Here is a 19,188-nt window from a genome sequence, read left to right on the forward strand (position 1 = left end):
AAAGTCTGAGCAAACGGAGCCCCTGCAGCCCAGGTGAGGCTGCACCCACTGTGCTCTGCTCACCGAGGAGTGACCAGCTCCTGGCATCGCCTCCAGCTCCAGGAGGACGTGCCCAGGCAGCTGCACAGCTGGACAGGCTCAAGGAAAAGCTGCTGTGCTCCAGGAGCACTCCCAGTTCCAGGGGAACACGTGCAGTTAGATCATGCACGGCTGGTCACGTACTCCCAGCCCGGCTGGGAAGGGCTGGCTCTGCTCTGGGTACCCTCCCAAAGGTCTGTCCCCACACTGCCACACTCCCAGACCTTCCTCCTGCACACTCCCAGACCTTCCTCCTGCACTCCCAAAAACTTCTCCCAGACCTGTAAACCCCCTCGGACACCCCTGGAAGCTGAGAGCGCCTTCCTCACCCTGCTCACCCCCTCGGCCCCTTCCCGTGCCCACTCCCCCTCCCCGGGTGGAAGGAGCTGATTTTGCACTCGTGCCAAGCAATCCCAGCCCTGGAAGGGGCCTCCACGGGATCTGCTGCCTCCAAAGCCTCGGGAGGGGGAGCAGGGAGGCAGCAGCGAGACCAGACGGAGTCCCCGCACGTTTTGGGAGGAACCCAGAGCTAACAATAGCGGCAGGAGCCTCTGGGAGCCTATAAATAACCCCCTATTCCTCCTGTTTTCGCTCTCCCCCTGGCGCTGACCTGCTTTTCCAAGCGAATCTGGGAGCAGCCCCTGCTCTACCTGCCAGGCACACGTGACTGTGCAAACACAGCAACCCCGGAGCAGCCCCAGCCCTGGCTCTGTCAGTGATAATTCCAGCTGAGCCTTCCAAACCCCCATCAATCACCCTGATCCTGCCCTTTCCACCCCCTCCTCCCTCGGCTTGCTGGATAAAAATAGCACGTTCCAGTGCAGCCCAGCACCTTGTGCCAAGCGCTCCCTGACCCTGGCACAGATGCTCTTCTTCCCTCCCTCCCTCCTCCTCCTCCTCCTCCTCCTCTCCCAGCAGCTGAACACACAAGAGGAGCAAACACTCCCCGTGCCCTCGTGGGCAGGATATTTCCTGGCTCTTTGGGATTGAGGTTTCCTTGTTTGCCCAAGCATCAGGTAGGGCTTGGGCAGCTCTCCCAGCTCCTCCTGGCCGGGGTGGGCAGCGTTTCCAGCTGGATGTTGTGGGATAACCTCTGCAAATAAAGGCAGAGCTGTCTTTCCTGCCCACAGGATTTATGGGCTCTCAGCTGGGCACACCAGGACGGTGTCAGCCACATTAAGTGATGGCCACACTGCCTTTGGAAAGCCTGGAAGCCCTCAGCCTCTGGAAGTTGGGCTGAGATCCATCAGGCCTAGACCACAGAAGCCACCAGAGAGCCACGGAGCTGCTTTGGGATGTGGGTCACTGTCACTCCCACTGCAGATGATTTACATGCTGGGGATGCCCAGTGCAACGGGACAAAAACAAACCAAAGGGAGCAAACAGGCAGAATGAAAAGATCCCTGCTGGGACTCGCAGGGACGTCATCAGCCGTGTTTGTGCAAGGGAAATCTGGCTTTTGACTGGAGGAGAACATAACCAGGGGTTGTCTGGTAAAAGAGAAAGCTCTGGGGAGAGCTTATAGCACCTTCCAGCAGCTAAAGGAACTCTGGACAACAGCATGGAGTGACAGGACAAGAGGGAATGGCCTCGAGCTGAAGGAAGGGAGGTGGGTTTTTCACATTGCAAAATTCGTACCCATCAAGGGGCAGGAAAGATTCAAGATTCTTTGTTCTGCTGCCACCTGCCTCAGAACCTGAATCCTCAAAAAACCACCCCACATGTCCTGCCTTTTGGGGCTATTTGTTGTTATAAATAACAACCCCACAGGAGCCTGTGGCCTCCTCATCTCTTCTGGCACAGCCCCTGTCAGAACCTGCCGGGGCTCTGCCTTACACATTCCCTGCTGCTTTTCCTTGAAATATGAGCGTTTGTCACGTGAGCCAGTTGGTTAATGATGAACCTTGGTGTGCTGTTAACGTGCCCTGTAACCCTGCAGCAGTTTTGAGGAGCACACCTTAACCAGCAGAGTTAAACAACTCAGACCTGGCACACGGTGTTCCTCCAAATAATTGCTTAATGGAGATAAACTTAATTTTCACAGGTAGACTCGAACCCTGTGGCTGGTTAATCTGACTAACAAAACACTCCCTAGTTTACACTAATTATTGTTCTTGCCTGCAGTTAACCTGCTGGGCACTAATCAGCATTTTTTTTGTCCTTTAAAACTTAAGACTGGGGGATCTGAGGACAACGACCTCCGCTCCTCGAGCTGCTGTGTTTCAAACCACTCTTCCCCTTGTTCCCCCCGTGGCTGTGGCTCCCTGGACCAGCAGATCCCACGTGGATCTTACCTTCTTTGGCCTGTCGTGGTGGGACACGTGCTTCTCCTGGGTGGGGGACGTGGAGCGGCTCCTCCTCCCAGCGATGAAGGAGCTGCTTCCAGAGTGCCGTGAGGTCTTCTGAGGGAAGTGGGCAAGGACAGGAGGTGGAGGGGGGAAAAAAAGAGAGGAAACAGTGTTATGGAGCCCAGGTTTCACTGTTTCAATCAGCAAAGTTACAATAAATGGTCTGTCTCCTACATTCCGGGGCAGACCCAGCCGGGTTCCTGACTCGGGGATTCCATGGATACAAACAGCACAGAGATCCAACTCTCCCAATCCTCCCTTCCTGGTGGCCCAAGGACACTTGTCCAAGGAAGGCCCAGCTTCCAAGAACCCACCCTGTTATCCAGGGAAGCGGTAGCAGCAGTGTTGTTATTCCTGAACTCTCAGTCCTGAGCTGGAATCCCTGGGGAAGGAAGGACTGACTCCCTGTTTGCCAACCCCAGGAATCCCTGGGGAAGGAAGGACTGACTCCCTGTTTGCCAACCCCAGGAATCCCTGGGGAAGGAAGGACTGACTCCCTGTTTGCCAACCCCAGGAATCTCTGGGGAAGGAAGGACTGACTCCCTGTTTGCCAACCCCAGGAATCCCTGGGGAAGGAAGGACTGACTCCCTGTTTGCCAACCCCAGGAACCCCCCCCCAGGTCCTGCTGGCTGTGTGACCACCAGGAAACCCGACACAGAGCCACACTTGGGCCAGACACAGGTACCCAGGGGCAGGAGAGGGGCCCTCCAGGTGGATTTGAGGGACATCCCTCACTGGATGTGACAGTGCTGACAAGCAGGAAGGGAAGTGGGAAAGGCCAGTGGCAAAGGAGCCTCTGGGATGGAGCTGCAGGGAGAGGATGAAGGTTCCTTTTAGCTGGAGGGGGGAGAGAAGGTGTCTGCTCATGATGCAGAACAGGAGAAAGGTTCCTCTCTTCCCTCTCACGCTGTAATTAACGGGAGAAATCCTTTGCCCCAAATATCCCTCAAAATCTGAGTGACTCCACATCCTTCTGGGCTGGCTCTGTCCTGAGGGAGAAGCTCTGGCTGTTCTGTGTTGCCCTCGTGCTGAGGGTGCCTGAGCTACACCCCTGATTCCCTGGAGCATCAAAGCCCTGGAGCATCAAACCCTGGAGCATCAAACCCTGGAGCATCAAACCCTGGAGCATCAAACCCTGGAGCATCAAACACCAGGGCTGCTCTGCTTCCTCGGGACACAGAGCAGGTCAGGGAAGCCAAAAACAGACGGGAAAAATTCAAACAATTCAACCCCCAGTTTGGAAAACGCCTTTAAAGATGCTACAGAAACGCAAAACTGCTAATTAATCTCAATTATGGAGTAACTCAGAGTGAATGGCTGAAAGGGGAAGCTGGCTGCAGCCTTGCTCGTGTTTTCTTGGCATGTCTCACTGCTCTGAGCACAGACCCAACCTAAAAGATGGAGCCAATGCCTTTTATGTGACTAAAAAAAAAAAAAAATGAAATTCCATCGCAGAGAGGAAGAAAAACTCACCATTTTATTGAAGTGGTACTTGCAGTAGCCACAATATTTGACATTGTCGACTTCTAGGACTTCCTCTTCACACAGGAGCCCAGCCATCTGTGCACTGAAACACAGGCAGTCAGCAGGAGGATAAAGAGAACTGGGACAGCCAACACCACCAAAAAGGGCAAAGAATAATTCAGGATACCCAGGGCAGGGTCTGGAAGTTCCCTGTTCTGCTTGGCCAGAAAAAAAAAAGTTCAGCTTGTTTTAATTCACATCGAGATCTTTGAAACTGTCAATATTTTTCTACCAGTTTGTCTTGCAGGTTTTTGTTTTTTTCTGAAGGGAGGCCTGGGAGATGGGTAATAATTCCAACAAAGGCATCTCAGGAGCCAAGAATCCATGTAAAGCAGGGAATCCCCCCCTTCTGCTGATGGGGAATGTTGTTTTCAGGCTCTGAGGGTACTTGAGGGTATCAACCTTTAAAATCACACCGTGCAGACGACAGGATGCTCCTGCATGTGCTCTGCTGGGGAAGGAACATTCCTGGCTTGTGACTCATCCCTTTCCCTTCTTGGATTCCACAGAGCCTGAGGGAAATCCCCAACCTTGCTCTGAGCAGGGAAAGCTCCCCGGAGAAACCTCAGAACTTCCCCTCCCCAGCTGAGCAAGGAAGGAGAAACCTCTGGCCCAAAGTGACCCCAGGGGGAGGAACCCGAGTCCCCACAGCACCCAGGGAGTGTGGCCTCAAACCAGAGCAGGAGGTGTTCCCAAGGGGACTCACCAGGTGACAGGGAATGTTTGGGGACTCACAAGGTGACATGGAATGCCAGAGGACACTCACCAGGTGACATGGAATGCCTGAGGGGACTCACCAGGTGACATGGAATGTTTGGGGACTCACCAGGTGACATGGAATGTTTGGGGGGACTCACCAGGTGACATGGAATGTTTGGGGACTCACCAGGTGACATGGAATGTTTGGGGGGACTCACCAGGTGACATGGAATGTTTGGGGACTCACCAGGTGACAGGGAATGTTTGGGGGGACTCACCAGGTGACATGGAATGCCAGAGGGGACTCACCAGGTGACATGGAATGCCAGAGGGGACTCACCAGGTGACATGGAATGCCTGAGGACTCACCAGGTGACATGGAATGCCAGAGGACACTCACCAGGTGACATGGAATGCCTGAGGGGACTCACCAGGTGACATGGAATGCCTGAGGGGACTCACCAGGTGACATGGAATGCCTGAGGACTCACCAGGTGACATGGAATGCCTGAGGACACTCACCAGGTGACATGGAATGCCTGAGGGGACTCACCAGGTGACATGGAATGCCTGAGGGGACTCACCAGGTGACATGGAATGCCTGAGGACTCACCAGGTGACATGGAATGCCTGAGGGGACTCACCAGGTGACATGGAATGCCTGAGGACTCACCAGGTGACATGGAATGCCTGAGGACACTCACCAGGTGACATGGAATGCCTGAGGGGACTCACCAGGTGACATGGAATGCCTGAGGACTCACCAGGTGACATGGAATGCCTGCCGGCAGCCGTGCCGGTTGCAGGCCATGCAGGCTCCAGAGGCAGCTTTGCTCTCCCTGCCCTGCTCCTCACAGATGTAGCAGGTCTGGGAAAAAAAAAAGAAAAAAAAAAAGGAAAAGTGCTGTTTAACAGGAGACAAAGCCTCCAGGATTTCATAACTCTGCATCCAGACATCTCATGGAATGGTGGTTTGGGTCAGGAGGGACTTTCAAGGTCACCTCTGTCCTCTGCCATGGGCAGGGACACCTCCCACTAGGGCAGGTTGTCTCCCTGCTGTGAGAGCTCTGTGTTATTTCTCAGTAAAACACACAAAATCTCCTCCTTTTCTCCCCAAAAAACAACTTTGTCCAATCAAAACGTGGGGGAACCAACACACAACCCCACGGCTCAGCCAAGAGACTCCTCGGGCCGCAGGGATTTGGGGAAGAGAGACACAGAGGACCAACAGGTCGCTTGCAAACACATAGATTTACTTTGTGAGGTGTTTCCAAAAGGGATCTGAGCTCCTGGGAACTAAAACAACCCATCCAGGAGCCGTGGTGGGACGAGCTGGGGTGGGGAGGGAGGGTCTCACCTTGTTGAAGCGGTCGTGGGGGACGTACTGCAGGACGATGGGCTCCATGGTGAGCACGTTGGCAAACTGCACCTCTGGGATGTACAGGGCACACACCACGTGGGCCCAGCCTGGGGGGGGCAAAGGGGACACCAGAGAGTCACACAGGGCACCCCAAAAAGAGCCTCCAACCCAGACAGGGCACCCCAAGAAGAGCCTCCAACCCAAACAGGAGAGGAGGAGAGGGAGTGTAGGATTGCAGCCAAGCCTAAGGGAGATGTTGGATTTCAAAGATGCTTGTTGGAACTTGGTTAGGAATCAAATCCTAACAGACAGATACCACCTGCAGATTAACTGAGCAAGCAGAGATTTCTTGGGGAAAAGACAAGTGCAGCACTGGTGGTTCTTAAAAGCACCCCCTCAGGACTCGAGAGACAAAACCCAGCCCAGGGAAAGCATCCAGGCAGTAAATGGTGCTGAAGGGACAGGTTGGACAGACAAAACCCAGCCCAGGGAAAGCATCCAGGCAGTAAATGGTGCTGAAGGGACAGGTTGGACGTGCCCTGGAAACAAAGCTCCCTTTTTATGGGCTCTCATCAACGGGGAGAGGAGGCGGCTTTTCAGCAAGCCCGGTTAGATTAGGATCTAAATCCACCAAAATCACACTGGGAAGTTGGAATTCCATCTGGTCAGGGCAGGAAGGAGAGGGTTTGAAGGTCAGGAGCGTTTGGGGGGCTGATCCAAACCAGTGTGGGTTCTGCACCGGGAGGATTTAGGGAGAATTAGGATGGATTCACCTGGGCAGGGGGGAAGCAAACTCCAGGATTATGGGATCATCCAGCACTGCCAGTCCTTGGGCTGCACAACTCTGTACAGTGACATGGCTGGAACAGCCCTTGGGCCTGTCTGTGGCCTGTCTGGCCACACCATGGCATAACACATCAGGAAGAAGATGTTATATTATTATAAATATTACAAAACAATCCCCCAACACAATATTTGTGCTGCATTAAAGGCTCTTGGCATTTGTAACCAGCTCCAGAAGATGCTTCCACAAAATATCCCAGACTTAGCACTTTCCAAATATGGGATTTATCAGGACAAAGACCTCCTTGCCTAATTTCACTCTTTAAGGGGCAGGCAGGTGCAGAGGCCTTCCTGAAAAATAAGGTTTTGGGAACAATGAGGTTTGATTCCCAGCACCGAGAGCTACAAGCTCTGACCACTGGAACAGGACTTCCCAGCACCTGAGGATGAGAAGCTCCAACCATGAGCAGGGAAATCCTGCATGGAAAAACATCTTTCCTGCACCCTGGTCCCTACACTGGGATGGGGACTTGGTGCTGAGGCTCTGAGAACTCATGGATCACCCTGCAAATAACTCAGCAACTTCCACACCACCCATTGTGAAACGACTCCTGTGGGGTTAAACCCCCAAAATTGCACATTTCAGGGCTGTGTTTCAGAGCCAGCCCGAGGTCAGGCAGGTCCCCCCCCTCCAGGGAAAGGTCTTCTCCCCAGGGAGAAGCTTCAGAAAGCGAAGTTTATAAGGAAAAGGCAGAGTTTCACCCCTCTGGAGCCTCCAGCCTTCCCTCCCCCATGCCTGGTTTTCCACCCGGGGCCATCCCAGCTACTCACCCCCGTTGTCCGTGCGTTTCAGGGCTCCATCTTTGTGGGGACACAGCTCACACCTCTTGAAACGAAACAGAAACAACAGATTAACCCAAACTCTGAGGGGCAGAAGGGGGGCAGAAAAGAGATGACTCCTTCGCAGCCCGCTCGGGAACAACGAGGCCGCTTTCAAAGAGGGGAAGTGGGAGAAGGGCTGAGCCTGGTTTGGGTGCAAAGAGGTGCCCTGACACAGCTCAGTATTGCCCTGACTGAGGTATTTAAAGCCTCAGCCCAGGCCCAAAGTGAACCTTGGTTCCACGGGGGCTTTTTTAGAACGAGCCTGAGGCTCTGCGGTCGGGGAGCAAAACTGAAAGTCGTGACTCAGAGAGCAGAAGGCAAATAAAAAGAAGCCACCATCTATCTTTGCCTCTTTCCTTCCTTCCTCCTCTCCTTTGCTCTCGTGGTGGTTTTTTTCCAGTCCCATGACAGGTGGGTGAGGCCATCGTGGCATTTTTGAAGGACTGGGGGGAGGGTACCCTGTGACACCCCCCCACCAAAACCCCAAAAGGCTGAGGTGTGGAGGGGAGGGCGTGAGGGTAATTTTGGGGTGTTTTTTCACACTTGGGTGAACACACTGCCAGCCCTGAGAGCTCCTCCCAGGCTGAGCTGCCTCCAAACAGACACTGTCTCCTCACAGCATCACTCAGGGAACATCTCCACGTGCTTTCTGCCTTCTTTGACTTTAAGAAAGACCCAAAAACCTGCGGGGTTTAAACCTCTCCCTTCCCCGACAGAAACGTCTGACTTGCTGAAACACCAAACCAAAACAAAAACTGCTTTTCCGTGAAAAAATGTGCTTCCTCAGAAAGTTTTGAGATGAGGTGTCTGGTGTTAAGAGTGAGAGGTTGGACCCGGTGCTCTCTGCTCTCGTTGCTTTGGTCCAGTGTGACAGGGCAGGGGATCCATGTGCCAAAAACCACCAGTTTACTGAGCAACAACTGGTCGTGGAATCGTGGGGTGGTTTGGGCTGGAAGGGACCTTAAAGCCCATCAGTCCCACCCCCTGCCATGGGCAGGGACACCTTCCACCAGCCCAGGTTGCTCCAAGCCCCGTCCAACCTGGCCTTGGACACTTCCAGGGATGTGCAAGTGTTAAATAAGTGACGAGGGGACAAAATCCATCTCACTTTCCAGCAACTCAGCGAGTTTAGGACGGAGAGACACGGCCACAGAAGATGTTTCTCGCTGCTCCTGGTTAGGTCCGGGCTCCCACAATTACTATGGAAAGCCCGGCAGAGCCGAGAGAGAACAAGAAGGGAGTTAACCGAGACACTGTAATAAGAAATTTGCACTTGAAAAGGCCCCTCCGCTCTCCCTCCGCCCTCAGATCAAAGCCGCTCTCCCACCACGCGATTAGCGCGGCTCTGATTGTAACAAGAGGGGTTAACAGCTCCATCGGCCCCACACAGGACTTTTAATAGCCCTGCCTCGAAATGACAGCTAAAGCCTTCACATGATCCTCACACGAGAGCCCTCCGGCCATCCCTTCTCCCGGGGCTTCCCAGACGATTGGATTACAAAGTGGATGGGCTTTCCAGCGCTTCCCAGCACCCGCAGCATCCTTCAGGGAGCCGGGGAGGGGGCAGGAGCAGGGATTAGGGCACCTCTGCCTCTTATCCCACCTGCACGGGCACGGGGGTTTTATTTCAGCTCTCTGGGGGAGATAAAAAGCGGGGCTTGGTGGATTTAAAGCAGGTTGAGATGGGGAAGGTTAAATCTCCTGATCCCCCCCGGGGCTTGTCTGGGATCTACCAAGTGAAAGCCCTACCTGGAAGTTCAGGGCTCCTGAGGTCTCTTCCCGCGGCTAAAAAGGGGATGGAGCCCGTCTTTTGAACAGAATACGAATGAGACACAGAAATGAACGGTGCAGAAATCAAAACTGTGTTTTAAAGCACACTCTAAGCACTGCAACGCCCTCCCTGCCTCCGTATCTCATTCTGAAAGCAAAACTATCAATATTTAGCCAAGGAAATTAGCATTTGTTATGGCCAGAGCCCGTGAGCTGCCTTAAGAACCTTCTATGAAGGCAGATGTGCGAAGAAAAACACTGTTGTTTTTCGCAGGAGTCGGCCACACAGTCATTATGAAAGAAATACAAACATCAGCTCATCCTGCTGCTGGTTTTGTGTGGTTTGTGCTCAAAGAGCAGTGTCTCTGCCTCAGAGTCCTCGGGGCAGTGTCTGCAGGCCCAGAGTGCCTTTGGAGAGCTGGAGGAAACCAGGTAGGGAAGCCCCAGGGCAGGGGAAGGGTCACCCCCTGCACAGAGCCCAAACCAGACGTGTTTTAGAATCACAGAGAGAGACATTAAAGCCCACCCAGTGACCCCCTGCCACGGGCAGGGACACCTTCCATGATCCCAGGTTGCTCCAAGCCCCGTCCAACCTGGCCTTGGACACTTCCAGGGATCCAGGGGCAGCCCCGGCTTCTCTGGGCAACCTGTGCCAGGGCCTCCCCACCCTCCCAGGGAAGAATTTCTCCCATATATCTCACCTAAATTTCCCCTCTTTCAGTTTGATCCCACTCCCCCTTGTCCTGTCACTCCAGTTCCTGACCAAAGTCCCCCTCTGGTTTCCTTCTCCAGATGCTTCCTCAGACACTGTTCAGACTCCCTTTGGATCCTTTGGAAGGTGCTGTGAGGTCTCCACACAACTTTCTCTTCCCAGGGCTGGACAGCCCCAACTTTCCCAGCCCCAGAGCTCCTGTTTCCAGCAGCAGAGCCACTCACAGACCTCACACAACCCGAGTCACTGCCCTCACTCTGCTCCTACATCAAAGAGCCCCGTTCTTTTAAGTGTTTCCCCATCTGCATGTCTGTTGCTATGACTGCTGGTGCTGAGCTGAAAAGGTGAGGGATTTAGATAGGAAACCACCCCCCCCCCAGCCCTGCCCGGGGAGGAAGATTATCCCTGCTCAGTTATTAGGGCTGAACACCACGGGGCTGAACGGCAGCTCTGACACCCACCACGGGCTGCCCAACAGATTTAACCCACCCAGGGGGGGTTAAAATCAGGAGCCACCCGCAGGGATGTTGTTTTCCTGACACCCTGGAGGCAGTTTGAGGTGCATAAAGTCATGGGGAGGGAAAAAAGAAGTCACAAGGAGCACAGGTGAGGAGGACTCGTGTGTCCAAGGACTTTACACCGAGCTGTAAAGTTGAAGAGCTTCCCTGTGCACGGGGCAAGGAGGCCCACGAGACCCAAATTCCTGCCATGGAAGTAGCTGCAGGATGTAAAAGCACTCCCAGACACATTTAATCTTTACTGCAGAGCACATAAAAGCTGCACCTCGCAGTGGGCAAAGGCCCTGCCTGCACCAGGAAGGGGTTAATGCCGTGTGGGAAGCGTGGCTGTGGATCCCTAATTCCCCCATCCACTCATCCCTGCCAAGTTCTTCGCCCATCTGTGAACCAGATTCAACTTTTGGAGTGCAGCAGGCAGAGCCCAGCTGGGCTGGAGCGGGCTGGGAGTTCTGGCTCAGGCAGATCCAGGGATCCAGAGAGGGATCCCGAGGCCACCTCCGTCCCCTTCCCAGGTGTGCACCCCAAACTCAGCTCAACCAGCTCAGCACTGCCACCAACAAACCCTGTTTGTGCTGACTGTGCTGAAGGGAAGCCAAAGTTTAATTCAAACCCACCTTCCAGGAAGCCAAGGGGAGAAGCTCTCCCAGATTTATCCCACATTTTGGTGGCCGTGGCTGCCCCATCCCTGGGAGTGTTCAGGGCCAGCTTGGAGCAACCTGGGGTCGTGAGTGGCACCCCTGAGTGGCATCCCTGCCTCTGGGTGAGCTCGAAGGTGCCCTCCAAGCCAAACCCTCCCATGGTTTAGGGCAGGAAAAGCAGCATCCCTGGCACAACTCCCCCGTTCCAGATCCTCGGCAGCTGGTTGGTGCCGCTGAATCTGATAAGGGCTCACGTGGGGAGCTCTGGCAGAGAAGCTGCTGTGCCATAAACCCCCCCCCAGCCTTGTTTACTGCACAAATAACTTGGCCACACAGCCCAGGCCTGGCCTGATTGCTCCCACCCTCCTGCCTCACCGGGAAATGCCGGAATTAATGAGGAACATTTGGAAAGGGCTCTTTGCTCTTAAACTGCTACCGAGACAGAAAGGGCCCCTCTCTCTTCCTGTCGTCTTTCTCTCTGCTGTTTTACAGCCCAGAGGACTTTCTGTGCTGCAGGGGGATGATCATCACCTGGTGATGACCCCAAAGAGCGCTGGAGGGGCTTTAAGGTGCCCTCCAACCCAAACCACCCCATCTGGGAGTGAGATGTGAAAGCCAACCCAGCACACGACCTCAGGTGATGCCAACTTCCCCCCCTCCCCAAAACTTCCCGAGTTGCTGAGCAGGAAAAAAAAGCCCCTTTGAGAAGAATGCCATGAGTTTTTTTTTTGGAAGATTGGGGTCTCCAGGCTCGACTGAACTCACCACCCGGGCGGCTCTTTCTTGGGATTCACATTTCCGACAGAACCAGGGGCCGGTGGGGACCTGGACAATTCCATAACAAGCTGGGGGGAAAAAAAAAGCAAACAAAAAAAAAGACTTCATTAGAGCATCTTTAAATCGACTGTTTCATTTCTCAGGTGTGTATAAAAGTTTGCAGGGCTTGGAGAAACCTCCTCCAGTGGAAGGTGGCCTGTTCACGGTGGAACTGGACGAGCTTTAAGGTCCCTTCCAACCCAAACCATTCCATGATTCCGTGTCTGTGGGAGCTGTTGCTGCTCAGAGACAGGTGACAAAATCAAAAATTACGTGTGCAATACATATTTTACTCCCATTTCCAGTTTCCAACTCCATTCAGCTTTTTCCAAGAGGTCCAGTGTGATACATTCAATCAAGTTTTCAGATCAGCCCATGGTCCAGGATGAAAAACTCCCGTGAAAATCTGGCCTAAGTGGGAATGGAGTGAATCAGGAACTGTGCTTAATTCTGGCCTAGTGAACACAAATGTGATTTTTTTACTTTTTAAGTGTTATTTCCAGTGATCCAAGCATTAAACTGGTGACATGGATGACAGGAAGCACCTAAAGCACAATCAGGACTAAGAATAAAAATCTCAGCATCACGAGGGGAATCATCCCAGTGGGAATTCAGATGGACACCAACCGGAATTCCCATTCCCCCTGCACGCCCCCAACCTGCACATCCCCTCCAGCAGCTTCCAGGAGCAGGGAATTCCCAGAGTCATGGAATAACCTGAGCTGGAAAGGACCCACGAGGAGCATCGAGTCCAGCTTCAGGTTTCCTACAACTCCTGCTGGGAACTGGTTCTGTGTGAACACAAATCTCCAGCTGATATCCCAACAGAACTGCTGGGTTTATCCAGCCCCTCTGGCTTTCTGCATCACTCCTGGTGCTCTCAGGGTCTCTCTCTGCAAAGCTGCAGCCTTAAAACCAGCTCCCACCTCTGCTGCTTGAAGACCTTCCACCTTCTTCGGTGATATTCCCCCTCTAAGCATCCAAGAATGGTCTTTGTGAGTCCCAAAAGAAGCGTTTCTGACCCTAAAAGGGCTTTTGGCCACCACACAGGTGGGTTTAAAGCCACAGAGGCAGCACAAGGATCGAAGCTGTGCCTCTCAGGGAGGAACAAATTATCCCTCCCTTATTCCACCTCCAAGCAAAGAACAAATCACCCCTTCCTTACTCCTTCAAGCTGGTGGTTGGAAGGGAATCCCAGTCACCCCAGACACCTGAAACTGGGTTGGGCAAAGAATCTGCAACTCCCCTGCTGGAGGCAGTGCCAGGATGATCCCCTGGGGCAGCCCCAGCCCCCCACAGCAGGTTCCCTCCAACCTCCCCAGTGTCCATTATCCCACATCAGCCCCGGGGGGGGGGGGGGAAACAAATGGAATTGTGGAGTTAAAAGGAAGGAGCTGCCAAGGCCCAGGGAAATGGAAAGGACATGAAAGCCCTGCCAGAGGAGCCTGCTTGGGTCCATCTTTAGCAGTGGCTCGGGGCCAAAAAAACAAGCACTCAGCTGGAGCCAGCACCACGAGCTTCTGTGCCCGCTGCTTCAAAGGGGGAAGGCAACAAGGAAGAAAACAAGGGGGAAAAATGCAGAACATGAGCTGAAAAATACGATTTGTAAGTGTTCTTAACTGTCCCGTTAGAGACTCGGTTTCCCATCAGATGGTTTTGTTCATGTTCTGCCTTTTTTTAATTTTTTTCTTATTTTTTTTTTTTTTTACTGGAAAGATTCTGCTTCGAAGAGGAAGAAAACAAGGGGGGGGGGGAAATGCAGAACACGAGTCGAAAATGCAATTTATAAATGTTTCTCACTACCTTCTTCCAGTCTCCATTTCCCATCTTCACATCTTGAATTTTTTCCCTGGGAAGATCTTTAAGCACCAGCACAGAAACGGGGCTGATATCCTGATATCTTTAAGAACCTAAGCCCTAATATGTAGCTATAGTTTTTTTTTTAAAAAAACCTACAGGGTTCTTTCTTGAGCTGCACAATCATTTCAAAAGGCAACTCTGGTTTTTGTGGACGTTCAGGCAGCACAAAGAGACACCAAACCCGTGTGAGATGGCACGGAATGACACCACACGAGCCAGAGGATTCCTTGCAGTGGTTTGTTTCTATTTAAGAAATAAAAGCCTCCCAAAAAAACACCACACCACTGCCAGGGGCTGAGCAGGCTCAGAAAAGAGGGTTGAGAACATCCATCACACGCTGCTCCATTCTTATGAATTATTACATCCTGAAAGACTCTTACCAGACCTAAATAGACTGTTGTGCTTCCTACACCCACAAACTGAGCACAAACTGTGCACTGACTACACAAAACAGAATCTCTGAGACTATTCCTGCCCCTCTGAAACTCTTCTTGGATATTTCCAACTCTTCCTGCTCCCCTGAAACTTTCTGGACATTTAAAACTGTTCCTGTTCCCCTGAAACTCTTCTTGGATATTTAAAACTGTTCCTGCTCCCCTGAAACTCTTCTTGCATCTTAGAAACTGTTCCTGACCCTTGGGAACTGTTCTTGGATATTTCCAACTGTTCCCACTCCCCTGAAACTCTTCTTGGATATTTCCAACTCTTCCCGTTCCCCTAAAGCTGTTCTGGATATTTAAAACTGTTCCTGCCCCTCTGAAACTCTTCTTGGATATTTCCAACTCTTCCTGCTCCCCTGAAACTTTCTGGACATTTAAAACTGTTCCTGCTCCCCTGAAACTTTCTGGACATTTAAAACTGTTCCTGCTCCCCTGAAACTCTTCTTGGATATTTCCAACTCTTCACGCTCCCCTAAAACTGTTCTTGGATATATAAAACTGTTCCTGCTTCCCTGAAACTCTTCTTGGATATTTCCAACTGTTCCCACTCCCCTGAAACTCTTCTTGGATATTTCCAACTCTTCCTGCTCCCCTGAAACTGTTCTTGGATATTTAAAACTGTTCCTGCCCCTCTGAAACTCTTCTTGCATCTTTGAAACTGTTCCTGACCCTTGGGAACTGTTCTTGGATATTTCCAACTCTTCCCATTCCCCTGAAACTCTTCTGGATATTTAAAACTGTTCCTGTCCCTCTGAAACTCTTCTTGGATATTTCCAACTGTTTTCACTTCCCTAAAACTGTTCTTGGATATTTAAAACTGTTCCTGCTCCCCTGAAACTCTTCTTGCATCTTTGAAACTGTTCTTGACCCTTGGGAAGTGTTCCTGCCCCTCTGAAACTCTACTTGGATATTTCCAACTCTTCCCGCTCCCCTGAAACTCTTCTGGATATTTAAAACTGTTCCTGCCCCTCTGAAACTCTTCTTGCATCTTTGAAACTGTTCCTGACCCTTGGGAACTGTTCCTGCCGGCACACACAGGTGTTTATATTTTTGGGAATGGGCATAAGGATGCCAAAGCCCTTCATCTCCCTCCCCCCCCCCAAAAAAAAGAGGGGTGGAGAAACCTGTTCTCTAGCATAGGGTTTGATGAGTTATGGGAAGAAGGGAAGAATTACATCAGCAAAATGAAAATAAATGTCCTTTTGGAGAGGCCTTTGTCCTGTCAGGTCACTCGGGGGCACCCCCGGGACTTTAAATGGAAAGAGGGGAGATTTTGAGCAGATATTGGGAAGGAATTCACGGGTGGGGAGGCCCTGGCACAGGGTGCCCAGAGAAGCTGGGGCTGCCCCTGGATCCCTGGAAGTGTCCAAGGCCGGGTTGGATGGGGCTTGGAGCAACCTGGGACAGTGGGAGGTGTCCCTGCCCATGGCACTGGATGAGCTTTAAGGTCCCTCCCAGCCCAAACCATCCTGGGATTCCATAACAGACACCCAAACATCACCTCTGGGTGAAGAGAACCCCCTGTGAGCTTCACTGCCTCGTTTACCTCCCCTTTAGTCACCTGGTTGTGACTTCTGACTGCAGCCCCGAGCAGGGACACACCAAAAACAGGGGGAGAAAAAGGAAGCCCAAGGTTCTTCTCCAGCCCCTGCACTGACAGTGGGAAGGGGCAGAGCAGGATCCAGGGACAGAGAAGGATCCAGGGAAGGGGCAGAGAAGGATCCAGGGACAGAGAAGGATCCAGGGACAGGGACAGAGAAGGATCCAGGGATAGGGACAGAGAAGGATCCAGGGATAAGGACAGAGAAGGATCCAGGAAAGGGGCAGAGAAGGATCCAGGGATAAGGACAGAGAAGGATCCAGGAAAGGGGCAGAGAAGGATCCAGGAAAGGGGCAGAGAAGGATCCAGGAAAGGGGCAGAGAAGGATCCAGGGATAGGGACAGAGAAAGATCCAGGGATAGGGACAGAGAAGGATCCAGGGATAGGGACAGAGAAGGATCCAGGGATAGGGACAGAGAAGGATCCAGGGATAGGGACAGAGAAGGATCCAGGGATAGGGACAGAGAAGGATCCAGGGATAAGGACAGAGAAGGATCCAGGAAAGGGGCAGAGAAGGATCCAGGGATAAGGACAGAGAAGGATCCAGGAAAGGGGCAGAGAAGGATCCAGGAAAGGGGCAGAGAAGGATCCAGGAAAGGGGCAGAGAAGGATCCAGGGATAGGGACAGAGAAAGATCCAGGGATAGGGACAGAGAAAGATCCAGGAAAGTGGCAGAGCAGGACCTGGGGACAGGGACAGAGCAGGATCCAAGGAAGGGGCAGAGCAGGACCCAGGGACAGAGAAGGATCCAGGGAAGGGGCAAAGAAGGACCCGGGGACAGGGACAGAGCAGGACCCGGGGACGGGGACAGAGCAGGACCCGGGGACGGGGACAGAGCAGGACCCGGGGACAGGGACAGAGCAGGATCCACGGGCAGCCGGAAGAACCAGGAGCGAGCATCGGGAATGGCTGGAGAGTGTGCAGGAAGAGGCTGGAGATGTGCTGGTAGATGGATGGGATAATAATAGATGGGAAAACAGACAGGCCAGATGAGCCCAGAAACCTTCGTGTTATTCCAAACAAACCAAGCAGGATAATCACCGCGCCTTTCTGCCGGCTTGGAACGGAACGCAAATACCTATTTTAATTCGTATTTTTTTTGCTCAGACACCCGAGGAACAAACTTTCCGGCCCGATACCGTGTGTTAGGGGCGTGCTGGAGTCATTTAAAATGCAAAATAGCCCGTGTCGCGCTGCGAGGAGGAGGAGGAGGAGGGCTGCCTTCCTCCCTCCCTCCCTGCCCTTGCAGGAGCAGCTCCGGGCCCCGCCGCCGCCCCCGGGGGTTACCCGGGGCCATCCCCCGACGGCCCCGCACCCGGGGAGGGGGGTCTGCGGTGCTGCCCACACCCCCACCCCCCAAAAAAAAACCTCCGCGGGGGCACCGGGAGGGGGGGTCGGGCAGGGGGAAAGCGCCCGGAGAAGCACCACCACCACCACCCCCCCCGGTAACGACCCCCCAAAGCCCGGAGGTGCGTGTCCCCCCTCGGGGGCTCCTCCGCTGCCCCCGAGCCCCCCGCGCTGCCCCCGCGGCTCCCGCGCGGCTCCGGCCCCGCGGCGACACCGTTATTCGGAACAATAGGGCTTAAAACAAAGCCCCCACCACCACACGCACCACTCGGCGCAGCCCCCCCCTCCATCCCCGGCCTCCCCGGGGGTGCCCGGTGTTTTTGGGGGAAGGGGGAGGCGGGTGTCGGTGCGGGTCCCGGGGGTTTTTGGGGGGCGCGGGGCTGGGGTGGGTGCCCGGCGCTTACCTTGGTGCACCGCCACATTGCAGCCGTGCCCGTCGCAGTACACCAGCGGGTTCTCCGCCCAGCCCCGCTCATCAGAACAGACACAGCAGCCTCCCACCATCTCCTTCATACTTCCATGAGGGTTTCCTTCCCCCCCCGCCTCCCTCTACGCGCACACTCCTCCTCCTCCTGCTCTCCCTCCTCCTCCTCCTCCTGCTCTCCCTCCTCCTCCTCCTCCTGCTCTCCCTCCTCCTCCTCCTCCTCCTCCTCCTCCTCCTCCTCCTCCTCTTCTTCTCCTCCTCCTCCTCCGCGCTGCCTCCTCCCTGCTTCCACCGAGCAAGGGGGGGGGGGTTCGAGGGGTGCGACCCCCAAAGCGGGGCCGGATGGGGGGTCCCCAAGTGGGGGGGGGGGGGTGCAGGCGAAGGGGGTCCCGGGGGGGAAAGGGGGCGGAAATCCCGGGGGCGGCGGGCGCGCCGCGGCCGCACCACAGATATTTACAGCCCCCCCCCCCCTTCAATCATGGCCGCGCCGCCCGCGCGCCCCGGTAAAATTTGCGGTTCACGGATCACACTCCGGCTGGGGCGGGCGCGTTTGCTCTCCGCGCGTCGCTTCTTGGGGGAGGGGGCGGTGGGGGGGGGGGGGGCCGCGCGACATTAATTGTTTTTTTTTTTGTTTGTTTGTTTGTTTGTTTTTAACCCCCTTTCCGGCGGCGGGTTTTGTGGGTATTTTTTTTTTTTTATTCACCCCCCCACCCGTGTGTGCAAACCGCTGGATGCGCGCCCGAGCCGAGCGAACATGGATCGCTCCGCAGGGATGAGCTGGGACCGCTCCGCAAAAAAAATCCCATTATCTCGCCAATTCCGCGCTGGCGGATCGGGGCTCCGCGAGCGCCACCGGCTGTCCTGCTCCCCCGGCTCCTTCGGGAAGAGCTTTTAACCCGTTGGCACCTGTTTTGTTGTCTTAGAACGTCCCCCCCCCCCCTCTTGGAGGGGGTTTGTGCCCAGCGGGACGAGTGTCAGAAATCAGCTGGAAACCGGTAAAAAGAAATCATCCTAAAATATAGGGAATGACGCTGTGTGGGATTGCTCCTGCACCTCCCAAGTCCACACAGTATCACCCTTGTCTTGGACACGTCATCCAGAACACTCCTGGAGAAATGAGGAAAACCCAGAAAAGGAGCACAAAACCGACAAATCTTTGAAAAGAGGCCTCAAAAGTCCGTGTATCACGTTCCTACAGCTCAGGCTCTCCCTGAAATCATCTACCTGAGAACACACAGAGCAGCTCCCAGGGGTCTCATCATCTCTGCTGTGGGTCCTCCCCCACCCAGCACACCGTGATCATGGAAAAAAAATGAAGTGCCCGATGCCAGACCGGGCAAAGAAACGGTGGGAAATGTAGCAGGGAACAATTGTTTGCTGGTTTGTGT

At 53.8% G+C, this 19,188-nt stretch overlaps 1 protein-coding gene across 2 annotated transcripts in view; it reads right to left on the reverse strand.

Annotated features, from left to right (window-relative positions):
* The window catches only part of MLLT6 (MLLT6, PHD finger containing), a 42,732-nt gene extending 24,780 nt beyond the window's left edge, over positions 1-17,952 (reverse strand). Inside the window, exons 1-7 of one of the 2 annotated variants that reach the window (XM_032711226.1) lie at positions 17,781-17,952; positions 12,079-12,158; positions 7,625-7,679; positions 6,008-6,117; positions 5,415-5,518; positions 3,901-3,994; positions 2,373-2,477 (exon numbers count right to left, since the gene is read on the reverse strand). In XM_032711226.1, coding sequence (XP_032567117.1) covers positions 2,373-2,477; positions 3,901-3,994; positions 5,415-5,518; positions 6,008-6,117; positions 7,625-7,679; positions 12,079-12,158; positions 17,781-17,889 — 657 coding nt within the window. In that variant the 5' untranslated portion in view covers positions 17,890-17,952. Of the gene's footprint in view, positions 1-2,372; positions 2,481-3,900; positions 3,995-5,414; positions 5,519-6,007; positions 6,118-7,624; positions 7,680-12,078; positions 12,159-17,780 lie in introns of both variants that reach the window. The other variant, XM_032711224.1, reaches the window with a different exon arrangement.
* Between the last annotated feature and the right edge of the window lie 1,236 nt (positions 17,953-19,188).

Source organism: Chiroxiphia lanceolata, chromosome 26 (genome assembly GCF_009829145.1).
Source record: "Chiroxiphia lanceolata isolate bChiLan1 chromosome 26, bChiLan1.pri, whole genome shotgun sequence".
In the NCBI taxonomy this organism is placed as follows: domain Eukaryota; kingdom Metazoa; phylum Chordata; class Aves; order Passeriformes; family Pipridae; genus Chiroxiphia; species Chiroxiphia lanceolata.